This window comes from Neofelis nebulosa, chromosome 7, assembly GCF_028018385.1.
Source record: "Neofelis nebulosa isolate mNeoNeb1 chromosome 7, mNeoNeb1.pri, whole genome shotgun sequence".
In the NCBI taxonomy this organism is placed as follows: Eukaryota; Metazoa; Chordata; class Mammalia; order Carnivora; family Felidae; genus Neofelis; species Neofelis nebulosa.
This window is the reverse complement of record NC_080788.1, coordinates 32,635,942-32,648,526: the sequence shown is the minus strand read 5'-3', so window position 1 is coordinate 32,648,526 and position 12,585 is coordinate 32,635,942. Positions and strand designations below refer to the sequence as shown.

The following is a 12,585-nucleotide window of genomic DNA, read 5'->3' as shown; positions in this document are numbered from 1 at the left end:
AGGGGGCGCTCACGAACCAGGCCTGGGACAGAAACCAAGAGGGGACAGAGCCTGGAGAGCGACTGCGGGGATCCAGTGGGTTTCAACCCACCCCACCCTCCGGACCGTCCGGGTCCGCAAAGTCAAAGTTAGAAGTCGGTTCGCAAAAATTTGCCCGGAGCCACAGCTCTTGGCCCCTGCGTCTGTCTAGGGTCTGGACCCCAACCTGGTCAAAAATCTTGAGCCTGGATTCTACAGATTCCGATTCTGGGCCCTCCCCTCTGGCGGCTTAGAACCTTGAAATCCCTCCTTCACCCACACCTACTTCCACGCACCTGATTAGGTGCCTGTTTCTTTAACGATCAAATACGTGGGCGGCGGCGGGGGTGGTGTGTTCGCTCCCGGTTCCCCAGCCCCTCAGTAACTGTACCATTATTAACAGTATAGACATCAGACCTGCTCCTGCGCGCCCGGGCGGCGCCGGGCGAAACGCGCTGTCCTCTCCTAGTTGAGCCCGGAGGCTGATCCTGGAGTCGTGGCTCCAACCCCAGGCCTCGGCGGACTTTGCCAGGGCAGGCCCTGGGCGCTCCGGGGTCGAAGGCGGGGGTAAGGGTTGTCTTTCCCCCCGGGTAGGCTCGGGGAACAAAAGCGCTTGCTGGAGAGTGGGCGGGAGTCGCAGGAGCCCGCGGGAGTCTGCGCCCTCGCCTGGGTGGCCACCACATCCATAGGCGCCCTCCTGGCCCCTGGAGCCCTGTCTCTCTCTGCCAAATTCTCCGGGCTTCTGCATCCCTGGCAAGTGAGCCAAGGAAAAGAGGTCTTATTTGGCCCGTGGGCCCCGTAGGTTCCTGGGACGCTGGAGGGGCGGGTCCCTGCGGTCCTGGGAAGCTCTCCGCAGAGAATAAGCGAGCCCATTCTCCCTTCTACTCTCCAGTCTCTGTCTTCCAGTCCATCAGCGCTTCCAAATTGTCCCTTGCCCACCTGCCTACCTGTCCGCCTCCTCGACGAAGGCATAAAGGACCAGAAAAAGAGGTGAAAACTGGGTCGGGGGTCCACAAGCTGTGCGCCTCCAAGTCGCAGCCTCGGTCCCCGCCTCTAGGGCAGGCGCCCCTCCCCCCCCCGCCCCCGCCCCCGCCCGAGGAAGTCTCCAGGAGCCCCCATCCCGGGCCTGCCTCTCCCTCCTACTTGCTACTGGTCCCTCGCCTCCCAGACCCCTCTTCTAGGACCGAGGCTCCCAGAACCGCCCCCTCAGCGTTCCCAATCCGCCCCCCCACCCCTTGCTCTGCAGACAAAGAGGTTGTGCCTGGCCAGCCAGCCGCGCCACTCCCTGGCCCAACCGCAGGGACTCATCCCCAGACTAGGGGGCCGTCGCAGTGTCCACCGCAGGGTCAAGGTGCCCTCACCCTCCCACCCTCCTTGAAGACACCTCCCCTCTCAGAGCTCCCCTGTGTCCTCCCCCTAGGTCGTCCGTGGGGACCACAGACCCAAGGAAGTGGAGTGAAGTTCTGGGTTCTAAATTCTGATCCGTACGAGCTGTCTGGTCCCAGCCCGCTACGCCGCCAGCAGCGGCCGCAAGAGTAAGAGAGGGGGAGGGATGCGGAGTAGGCGTGCGCCAGTCCGTTCATATTTAATTTACAAAGGATCCTCGGAACGCCCGGTCGGGTGGTCTCTTTAGCTGCAGCGCTCCTCGTGCGTCTCTCTTCCCCACTTCCCTAGCTCATTAAAATGCTCAACACTCAAATCAGGAGATTGATCTCCTCAGAGGCCCCAAACCCGCGCCATCGACCCACCGCCAGAGAACCCTACGGCCCGAGGTGCGGGCTTGGGGGCCGCGTGTGCCCTGAGAGCTCAATGTCTACAGAAAGGACCGGGGAAAGAGGCGGGGGGGGGGGGGGGGGGCGTTTGCGTGTCTCCGGGAGCCTGTTTCCCTTCCCCTTTACTCGATTCTGGCCAGCAACTCTGTCTCCAGGGCTGCTATGGGCAGTGCGGGAGACACACATCGAGTTTCAGCCAAATGCCTCGACATTCCTGCGCCTCCGCCTCCTCGTCGCTAAAAGAAATGTCGGGGTTTCGCCAGAGACAGGGAGCGAGAGTCGGGAACAGCGAGTATTCGAATCTGCCGAGGCCGGCTGTTGTGTGAGGGTGTGAGACATGCTGGCGGTGGCGGGCCGCGGAGGCATCGGGGGATAGTGTGTGGGGTTGACGGCGCGTTTGGTGGTGAGGCTGTGAAGATGTGGGCGAGGGAGGGACGGGGAGAGAGAGCCTCGGGCCTTAAGTACCCAGCCCACACTGCTCGGGAGGAGCGGACGTTTTGTAACCATCCCTTTCGGTGGTGCCTCGGTCTGCCGCAGCCCCGGTGCCCCATTCGCCTGTGGCTGGCAAGACCTGAGAGCGAGGCGCGTGGGTGCGCCCAGGCCAGCCTTCTGCGGAGACAGAGGCTGATACCGCACACCCGCCGCACCCCGCCGGGCGCACAGGCAGGCGTGTGGGGCTGTGGGCTTCTAGCGCTGGTTTTGCTACAAAAGAGGAGACTTAAAGAGTAGGGCTTAAGAGGCTGGGCAGGGTGGCGGTGGGCTGGGGAGGAGGCGTCGCTTCCCCGCGCGCCCCGCGGGGTCGTGCGTTCCAGTCTTCGGGTTGGACTGGTGGGGGGCGGGGGAGACCAGGGCTTGCATCCACCCAGATCCTGGCAAAAATAGCAGGGAGGGTGAGGCGCTCTGCTAACACTATCAATTATGCATCGTGTTGAACGTGGCTTCGGGGAGGAGGCTGCTAGTGGGGAGGGGAGTGCGGGAAGGAAGGGTCCGCGCGAGCCCGGCTGCGCGCAGCTCAGCGGGTCCCTACTCACTCCTGGTCTGTCTGTGCCACAGCCCGCATTTGCAAAAAGAGTTTAAAGGCAAAGACACGCCCCCCCCTCAGTCGTGCTTCTTGCCTTCCCCCAAATTCCTCAAAGATGGTTTGTCTCACGTGTTGCGGGGCGTAAAAGCGGCTCGCGTTCAATTAGCAGCGAAGCTCACCGGCCCTGGCGGGACCCGCGAGTGAGGGTGAGTGAACGTGAATGTGTGTGCGCGCGGGAGGGGGAGAGGGTGAGTGTCCCGCGTGAAGGCGTGCCTTTGAAAATGAGTGTGAACGCAAGGACGGCTCAACACATCGACTGGGTTATTATTACAGGATGAGGGACAATTCTAACATGTGAAGGTCGACTGGGCGGAGGGTGTGAAGGTCTGCGTGTGTCTGTACGAAATGTGTTTGAACCTGGGGGGGGGGCAGTGTGATTAGGCACAGGGACAATGCCTGCAAGATGTGTAAGTGCGGAGGGACGCGGGTTATGCGTGTGCGGTGAACTGGGAAGAGCCCAGACGAGGGCGGTGGGTGTGGGGGCGCCCCTTGAGACCAACGCGTCTCAGCCTCGGGGAGAGCCTCTAAGGTTTTAACAAATGTGGGCGATGCGGGAGGCGGGAGAGGCTGTGCGCGTCCCTGCTACGCCCGGGAGCGCGCGAGGACTCTGTTCAGTCTGCGGCCAGACAGACCTGGTGGGGGGGGGCGGGGACAGACGCGAAAGGGAAACTGAAGCAGGACCTCAGGGCCCGGGGCCGTCCCCACAATTACCTGTCCCTTTCTCTGCCCCTCCCCTGTCTTCCACAGCCAGCAACAGATGTGGAAAGCGCCCTTGGGCAATCGTCTGGGCGCCGAGACATCAGTCTGGAGAAGGGGTTGCAGCCCGAGGGCAGCGCGCAGAGAGTCAGCAGCGGGTAAGCCGCGGGGGCCGCCCCACAAGCTCGACCCCGGTGTGGGCAGATCCCGCCTAGGGTGCCATACCCCGCTGGCGCTGTCAGGGGGCGTCCACGGAGGGGTGGGGAGGGGCCCTCTCCCCGGACCAAAGGCGGCGTGGGGAACCTGGGTTCCTAAGGACGGGAGGGTGGGAGGGGCTCTGCCCAACCTGCCAGGAGCCCTAGAGGGAAGCTGGGGGGGGGGGGGGGGCGGCAGCGGGGGGCGGGGTGGTCTGCGTTAAGTGGGTTTGTGTGGCTGGGGATAAGAAGGTTTTTGTTGGGCGGGGAGGGGTTGCTCAGGCATCGTGGAGCTGCAGAAAAGGGGCGGAATCCTACACCGTCTCCTACTTCCTTAGCTAGTGGCAGCCCCCATGACCCGTCGGTTGGGGACCCCAACGCCCTCTGGGAGCCGCCTCACCTGCGTTCTTCGGAGATGGGAAAGGGAATCTTTAGTGACATCCCCCTCAATGCTCAAGGTCCCTGCCTGGAGGAGGATCTCCTTCCTCAGTCGGAAGTTGACATAGCAACCTCGGCTGGCCCCTCCAGGGAGTTGCAGCCCAGGGCAGGCTGCTTTGGTGTCTGACGGAGGGGGGGGGGGGTCGAGTCTGCTGCCAGGGGTCCCATCTCCTGCCACCCACCGCAAGTTGTGGGCATTGCCCATCAGCTGGGATTTCAGTCTCAGTGGAGGGCTTTTGTGCGCAAGTGCACGCCTGTGTCCCTGAGTGTGGGTCAGTTCGTGTGAGGACATGTGTCCTTGTGTCTGTCAGCTTCCACAATGAACAGGAAAGCACGCAAGGGAAAACGCTGTCCTGATGTTAAAGTTCAGCTGAAAGAACAATGAGGTCTCCAGAGTATAGTGTGTCCATGTCTTTGTGTTTTTGTGCTAGGAAATGTGTTGTGAACCCTGTAAAAGTTTGCTGTTGGATGGCGGTGCCCCAGCGTGTGTTTGTATTGCTGTGTGCTGTCTGGGTGTGTGCGTGAGAGTGCTGTGCGGGGGACAAAGAGTTGGAGGAAGGACGACAGGTCATGGACAAAAATACCTTCTCTGTGTATCCTCTCACGGAGTTAAACGAAGGCTCAGAAACACACGGGGCCAGGGTAGAGCCCAGAGCAGACAGACAGGTGAGCTGCAGAGCCTCTGGAAGGACCACTGCTAGACTGAACGAACAAGTAGGGGGGTGGAAAGCGAGGCATAAATCCGCTGGAAACGGAAATCAGGGCCCTGAGAGAGCATGCATTGAATCCTGAGATTTCCATTGAGCCCCATTCGTGTGGGAGAGAGACTCCTGAGCGCAGAGGAGATTACCGGAACCCCAGGGCCTGCCCTAGATGGGTTTGCGGAGGCAGCGCTTAAAAGGGGAGGAAAGCTGGGGCTCATAAGTCACCTTCTCCCCTCTTCCCCCCCGGCTTCCATCCGCAGGATCCGCGATGGTGCGCTTGCGGGCTCTGTGGCTGGCCTGGGCTCTGCTAGGAGGGGCCGCAGCTTGCCCAGAGCCGTGCGCCTGCGTGGACAAGTATGCACACCAGTTCGCCGACTGCGCCTACAAGGAGCTGCGCGAGGTGCCAGAAGGACTGCCGGCCAACGTGACCACGCTTAGTCTGTCGGCCAACAAGATCACCGTGCTGCGGCGTGGGGCCTTCGCCGACGTCACGCAGGTCACGTCGCTGTGGCTGGCGCACAATGAGGTGCGCACGGTGGAGCCGGGCGCGCTGGCGGTGCTGAGCCAGCTCAAGAACCTCGACCTAAGCCACAACCTCATATCCAGCTTCCCGTGGAGCGACCTCCGTAACCTGAGCGCGCTGCAGCTGCTCAAAATGAACCACAACCGCTTGGGCTCGCTGCCCCGGGACGCACTGGGTGCGCTGCCCGACCTGCGCTCCCTGCGCATCAACAACAACCGCCTTCGTACACTGGCCCCTGGCACCTTCGACGCGCTTAGCGCGCTGTCACATCTGCAACTCTATCACAACCCCTTCCACTGCGGCTGCAGCCTTGTGTGGCTGCAGGCCTGGGCCGCAAACACCAGGGTTTCGTTACCAGAGCCCGACTCCATCGCGTGCGCCTCGCCTCCCGCGCTGCAGGGGGTGCCGGTGCACCGCCTGCCCGCCCTGTCCTGTGCACCACCCAGCGTGCGTCTGAGTGCTGAACCACCGCCTGAGGCACCGGACAGCCCCTGGCCCGCGGGCCTAGCGCTCCTGCTACACTGCTTCGCGGAAGGACATCCCACGCCCCGCCTGCAATGGCAACTTCAGATCCCGGGTGGCACCGTGGTCTTAGAGCCTCCGGTCCAGAGCGGGGAGGACTACGCGGATGCGGCGGAAGACGGAGAGGAGGAAGGAGATGGGGACGGGCCAACGCAGACGGAGGCCCCAATCCCGACTCCGGCACCCGCCTGGCCCGCACCCCCAGCCAACCCACGCTTCCTGGCCCTCACAAACGGTTCCCTATTGGTTCCGCTCCTGAGTGCCAAGGAAGCAGGTGTCTACACCTGCCGTGCCTACAACGAGCTGGGTGCCAACTCCACGTCACTACGCGTGGCAGTGGCGGCTTCTGGGCCCCCAAAACACGCTCCTGGCTCTGGGGGAGACTCTGATGGGCAGGCCCCTACTTCTGAGCGCAAGTCCACAGCCAAAGGCCGGGGCAACAGCGTCCTACCCTCCAAACCCGAGGGTAAAATCAAAGGCCCAGGCCTGGTCCGGGTTAGCATCCTGGGCGAGACGGAGGCGGGGCCGGAGGAGGAGGAGGCAGGTGAGGGAGAGGAGGCAGAAGACCAGGTCTCTGCAGATCCGGTGGAGGAGCAACGCTGTGGCCACGGGGACCCCTCGCGGTACGTGTCCAACCACGCATTCAATCAGAGCGCAGAGCTCAAGCAGCACGTCTTTGAGCTGGGCGTCATCGCGCTGGACGTGGCGGAGCGTGAGGCTCGGGTGCAGCTGACGCCGCTGGCGGCGCGCTGGGGATCTGGGCCCAGCGGGGCTGGGGGAGCCGGGCGGCCGGGACGGCGGCCGCTGCGCCTGCTCTACTTGTGCCCAGCGGGGGGCGGCGCAGCTGTACAGTGGTCGCGAGTGGAGGAGGGCGTCAACGCCTATTGGTTCCGCGGCCTGCGGCCTGGCACCAACTACTCGGTGTGCCTGGCGCTGGCAGGTGAGGCCTGCCACGTGCAAGTGGTGTTTGCCACCAAGAAGGAGTTGCCCTCGCTGCTGGTTATCGTGGCAGTGAGCGTGTTCCTCCTGGTGCTGGCCACCGTGCCCCTGCTGGGCGCCGCCTGCTGCCATCTGCTGGCCAAACACCCGGGTAAGCCCTATCGTCTTATACTGCGGCCCCAGGCCCCTGACCCCATGGAGAAACGCATCGCCGCAGACTTTGACCCCCGTGCGTCCTACCTCGAGTCCGAGAAAAGCTACCCGGCAGGCGGTGAGGCAGACGTCGTGGAGCCCGAGGAGGCTCCCGGGGAGGGCCTTGATGAAGACGCGGAGCAGGGGGACCCAGGTGGGGACCTGCAGAGGGAGGAGAGCCTGGCGGCCTGCTCGCTGGTGGAGTCCCAGTCCAAGGCCAACCAAGAGGAGTTCGAGGCGGGCTCTGAATACAGTGATCGGCTGCCCCTGGGCGCCGAGGCGGTCAACATCGCCCAGGAGATTAATGGCAACTACAGGCAGACGGCAGGCTGAACCCCCAGCCTGACTGGCCCGCCCATTCCCATCCCCCACCTTGGGTACCTGGGAGCTGAAGCCTAGGGCTGGCAGGACGTAAGCCTCCCCACCCCCCACCCGCAACCTTCACTTACTCCGCCCCTTTACCAGACCCGATCTTCACTACTGGGGACTTCCAGTGGGGAGTGGGGCGACTTCAGCAGTCCCAGGCCGCCCACTACTGTCCTTGTCCTTGTGGGTTCAGTTCCATTACCACCGCAAGCACGGTTACTAGCTCTACCCACGGACTGGGAAGCGAAATCCACACCTCTCCATTCCCACCGCAATTGTTATCTGCGAAATCTGCTCTGCAGCCTGTCCCACCGTGGGCTCTGGAACCAGAGGAAACGGGAGAAGACGTTGGAAACATCCGGTGGTAACGCTGTGGCAGGGTGTCATTCTGGGACCCTCAGCAGATGTCCCTTGCGTGGACCGCTGTAGGGTCCTGCCTGGACCCCTACTCCGCCCTTTCCGGGGTGCACGTCCCGAAAGTCAGGACTCGGTAGCAACTCCCTAGTTTTAGTTTCAAAGCCCCCTTCCGACTGGGAAACAAACCCGTCTGTTCCCCCCCCCCTCCCCAATCCGCTTCTGATCAGCTGGAGCCAAGCCCGGTGCCTGGGGCGCCTTTCAGCTGCACACTCTGATTTTCATATTTTCGTTTTTTGTTTTTTTCCAAAGGACAACGACACTCCGGGTCTGGTGCTAACACTCCCTTCCCAGCCTCTGGGAAAATTGGGTGTGTGTGAGAGGAGGGGGGGCGGGGAATCCGTTTTCTCTCTCCCTCTCTGCTAACTTAAGCGCAGCGGAACCGCCCTCCCTTTTAATGAGGAGAGTGTGGGCTTGGTCCCGGGTGAATTTCGTTGTGGGTGAGTTGGGGGTTTCAGAGATCCAAGCACTCGACAGCTCCGCTTCCGCTGCTGCACGTGGCCCAGACCTCGGTTCGACGAGGCGGGGGCGGGGGGTGGGGGAGTGTGACAAAGGAAGGCCACTGCGGCCTCCTGGACGCGGTCTGTCTTAAGCGCTTGCACCCTGTTTCGCACAAAGCTGGCGTGTGACAGCGCAGCGGGATCCGGATGGAGAAAAGCCCCTAGGTCCTCCAGTCTCCCCGCCCCGCCCCTCCTTCCACAGGAACAGTTTTTGCCTGGCGTATAGTCCTAGACGAGCGTGCTCTGTAGGAGAAGTCTGTGTTCTGTAAAGTGTGACCGTGTAGTGTAGGGGGGCGGGCGGGCAGGCAAGTGGGCGGAGAGGGAGGGGATGGGAGGGTGGACGCGGCGCGGCAACTGGGGCGGGGGGGGGGGGTACTTTTTTCGTTCTTGAAGGAACACGTCGGGATTGGGTTTGGGGGGTTCGGGCGTCGAGACCGCCCCTGTCCACCAAGCGCAGCACAAGTGCGGCCCGGGGCGGAGTAGCCCCCCTGGAGCCCGCGCCCTTTTCTAAAGGCGTCTGTATGTAAACAGTCAATAAAACAATCGATTTGAACTGGGCTCGGTGACTCTTTGTCGGGGGACAGTGGAAGAAAGCCTGGGGGGGGGGGGTTTGCTGGAGGAAACCGCAGAAGGAAGGAGCCCCTGGATCCTCTCACTGGGATCCTTTGTGTGATTGCCTGTCGGTTTGACTGTCCTGTGATTTTGCCAGGTGTCTACACCGGCGCCTGCTCTTTCTTGGTGCCTCCAACTCCGGGATGGAGGGGGAGAAACCACGTGGGATGGGGGAGGCTGGAAATGAGTGGAGAGGGCTTGTGGAGAGGGTGGGGTGGGTCTCTGCAGACTGAACAGGAGGGAGCCCCGGGGTGTGTGCATGAGGGTGTTGCGCAGGTGCAAAATCCTCCATGGGTTGACACTTTTACTAGGATGGGGTGTGGTTGTGCGTGTGTGAGAGAGAGAGATTGAGAGAGAGAGAGGACTGTCTCATTTCTGTCTCAACTCCAGTCCCTGAGTTCTCTGAGAAGCCAGTGGGGGCATTCCTAGGGGCCAGACTGCCATGGCTGGCACAAAAGAAGTCACAAATAACGCAAACTACAGAGCAGGCAGACGGTGGAGAGCAGAAAAGGGGAAACCAGGCAGGATTGGTTGCACAGGACAAGTTGGCACCTTTAGTGGAGGAGCCGTGTGTGCATTGCCAAGTGCATGCCGTGGGTGTGCATGCGTTTGGGGAGGGGGTACTCAGTGAACGACGGACAACTGACAAGGTCCGTGAGTCTCTCGGGGTGGGTTGAGGTGGGTGCACATGTAGAATCAGGGTTGAAAGCACACTGATTTAATAGTCCTAGAAATGAGGCTTCTTGTGTGGAGAACAGGGGAAGAAACAGAGGGATCAAGAGTGCGTGTTGTGCTCCTGACCAGCCTACAGTCCTGGGGTTGGGCTGACTGTGTGTTTCAGCTGAATCTCAACCCCCGACAATCCCCCCCCCCAAACAGGGAGTGGCCAGGAAGGGAGGTGTAAGAGGAAAGGAAGAGTTCTTTCAGCTTCTCTGTTCTTTCAGCTTCCGATCTCTTTTCCTCCGTCACCCTCTCCGTGAGTATTAAGTCTTCCTAATTGGACCAGTCTAGGCTGGGGACTGGGCCCAGGTCCAGACACCCTGTCTCCCATCCTAGCCTGTCTCCTGGCAGAGGCTGTGGCTGAGATACTTCCCAGGGCCAGAGCCCTGATTGCCCGCTCAAACTGGCAAACCTGTGTCCAAGAAAAATTCCTCTCTGAAGAGTGACAGCTCGAGAGCCCTGCCCCTACACCTCACCCCACTGTGTCAGAGACGCCCCTCAGAAATACAATCTTTTATTGTAAAAGCTTTGTTCTACTTGAAAATGCTGCCTTTGAGCAGGGGGCAGGGACTGGCCCAATTTCTGTAACTGGTTCAGGAATCCACCCACATGATTGCGTTTGGCAGAGGCCTGACTGGGCGGATGAGTGCTTAGCAGTTTTGGTCTAACCCGATCCTCTGGTCATGGATATGGAGGGAGAGGGAAAAGAAGGGATCCTTCCTGCCCTCTCTGTCTGAGGATTGGGGGTTTTCCTGCAGATCCCCTAGGATCCTTAGTGCCCCAGAGGATGTGCCGAGTGGCTGAGAGTTCTGCCCCTCCTTTGTCCTGGCCCAGGCTTCCTACTGGATGAACATATGCTGCTCAGCTGGGCCTTGTTCTCTCAGGGCCAGGCCAGGCCCGAAGTCTCGGCTCTCAGGACAGAAATAGGTGGGTGCTGGAGGTGGAGGACCAGGGTGCCGTGACACTGTTGACTGCCCGTCAGGATACCAGCGCCCTCAGGCTCTTACCAGCTTCTTTCTGTACTAACTCGGCACAGGAGCAGAATGGTTTCCAGCCTCTGGCCTTCCTTCCCGTCTCTTTCAAATTTTATTTCCATTTCCTCCCCATCTCTCTTCTCTGTTCTTTTTCTTTCTTCTTCTCCCTGATTTCTTCCTCAGAGAGTCTCATAAAATCCCAGGGTTGGAAGGGACCCTGAAGACTTGCCTATTTAAGGCTCAATTCTTTTCTACAGAGCCCTCGTCGGGTGGTTGCAGGACCTCCACTCGTGCTTATCCAGAATGAGTGTGGTGTCTAAACGGCATGTCTGCGCCGATCAGATGAGGGTCCCTGAATGTGGGATGATGATCGGGTGGCACCCAGTGGTGCGGGAGGTGAAAAGAATCCACCTGAGGCAGAACAGAGGAGATAGAAGTTTATTGAACACACTGCAAGGGAGCTGTGGACAGGACCGCAGAAGAGAGGCTGCAAGGAGGCAGTGGGTGTGGCTGTTTTTAAAGAGGGAAGATGAGGGGGTGCCTGGGTGGCTCAGTCGCTTGAGCATTCGACTTCGGCTCAGGTCATGATCTCGTAGTTCGTGAGTCCGAGCCCTGCGTCGGGCTCTGGGCTGACAGCTCGGAGCCTGGAGCCTGCTTCGGATTCTGTGTCTCCCTCTCTCTCTGTCTCTCAAAAATGAATAAACGTTAGAAAAAAAATTTAAAAAAAAAGAGGGAAGATGAGGAGGTAGGACCATGTATGGAATTTTCCCTTTTGGGTAACTGTGTCATTTAGGGCCTATGGATATTTTGAGGTGGGTCACCTGATGGGCCTGTCTGTATTCATCCAGAGGGTCTCTGTGGGCCCTTTCTATCTTCCATTGCTCAAGCCTGTTGGCCTAAAAGGGGCCTCTACGTGGGAAGCTCACTACTCACTCTCTCCCCCCAAGACACCAACTGTCGAGCAATGTAAAGTGTGTTCCTCCCTTATTTCCACCCCTCAGGCCTGCCTCTGCCACTGCCTGATCCCTGTGAGAAACCACAGAGGTTGCAGGTATAATACCCACCTCCACCCCCGCACTTCAAGGGCTGTAACGCTTTCCATCCAAAGCAGATTTTTTAAAAATTTTTTTAAATGTTTTTTTATTTATTTTTGAGACAGAGAGAGAGAGAGAGACAGAGCATGAACGGGGGAGGGTCAGAGAGAGAGGGAGACACAGAATCTGAAGCAGGCTCCAGGCTCTGAGCTGTTAGCACAGAGCCCTACACGGGGCTCGAACTCACGACCGTGAGATCATGACCTGAGCCGAAGTCGGACGCTCAACCGACTGAGCCACCCAAGTGCCCCCAGATTTTTTTTTTTTTTTGAGTGTCTCCAGCTACTGTGCTAGCTTAGTCCTCTCTCCTGTGTGTTTTGTGATAAAACTTACCTGGATGCGACGTGGGAAATGGGGTCCAATAAGTTGGGGAGTGTGTGTGTGAGCGTGTGTAAGCGTGTATTGGGGGGACCTGGAAAATGCTCAGAAAATGCAATATGACAGCAGTAGCCTTGGAACTCAGAGCAATTTATCAGGAACAGTAATTCTTTGAGCTACAGAAACCAGATGCCCAGGATGTGGCCTTGAAGCAGATTGGAAACCTGTCTGCAGAAAGGTGATTTGAAGGGAGGGCCCTCCTCCCCAAGTGTCTCCTAAAGATCAGCTGGAATGAGAACCCTCTTGAAGATCGTCAGAGAAAGTCCATTAATACAAAAAGACAAAGGGAGGCAGGGCTGCTTTGAGGAAGAAGCAGGCAGTGCAGGGCAGGGGTGGGAGTGGGGTGGGGGTAGGGGTTCAGTGTTTCCTGATATTGTGTTTGGAATGCAGTCCTCTACCCACGACATTGGAATAACAACCACAACTAAAGCTAACATTTCTAAAGATT

The 12,585-nt window shown here is 59.7% G+C and overlaps 1 protein-coding gene across 4 annotated transcripts; it reads left to right on the top strand.

The window, feature by feature from the left end:
- The first annotated feature begins 440 nt into the window (after positions 1 to 440).
- On the top strand, positions 441 to 8,912 carry ISLR2 (immunoglobulin superfamily containing leucine rich repeat 2). 4 transcript variants are annotated; one of them, XM_058737080.1, is made up of 4 exons: positions 907 to 1,008; positions 1,439 to 1,553; positions 3,619 to 3,725; positions 5,164 to 8,912. In XM_058737080.1, the coding sequence occupies exons 3-4, from the start codon at positions 3,629 to 3,631 to the stop codon at positions 7,410 to 7,412; spliced, it is 2,346 nt and encodes a 781-aa protein (XP_058593063.1). In that variant the 5' UTR covers positions 907 to 1,008; positions 1,439 to 1,553; positions 3,619 to 3,628; the 3' UTR covers positions 7,413 to 8,912. The 4 variants fall into 4 exon arrangements, with proteins under 4 accessions (XP_058593065.1, XP_058593063.1, XP_058593062.1 ...); XM_058737082.1 differs by lacking the exons at positions 907 to 1,008; positions 1,439 to 1,553 and adding an exon at positions 441 to 585; XM_058737079.1 differs by lacking the exons at positions 907 to 1,008; positions 1,439 to 1,553 and adding an exon at positions 1,944 to 3,017.
- Positions 8,913 to 12,585: the final 3,673 nt, after the last annotated feature.

Bases quoted from the DNA above. Each gene is read 5' to 3' on its own strand.
- ISLR2 (XM_058737082.1), top strand. From the start codon at position 3,629: ATGTGGAAAGCGCCCTTGGGCAATCGTCTGGGCGCCGAGACATCAGTC. The intron at 3,726-5,163 runs GTAAGCCGCGGG...TTCCATCCGCAG, and splicing joins GCGCAGAGAGTCAGCAGCGG to GATCCGCGATGGTGCGCTTG.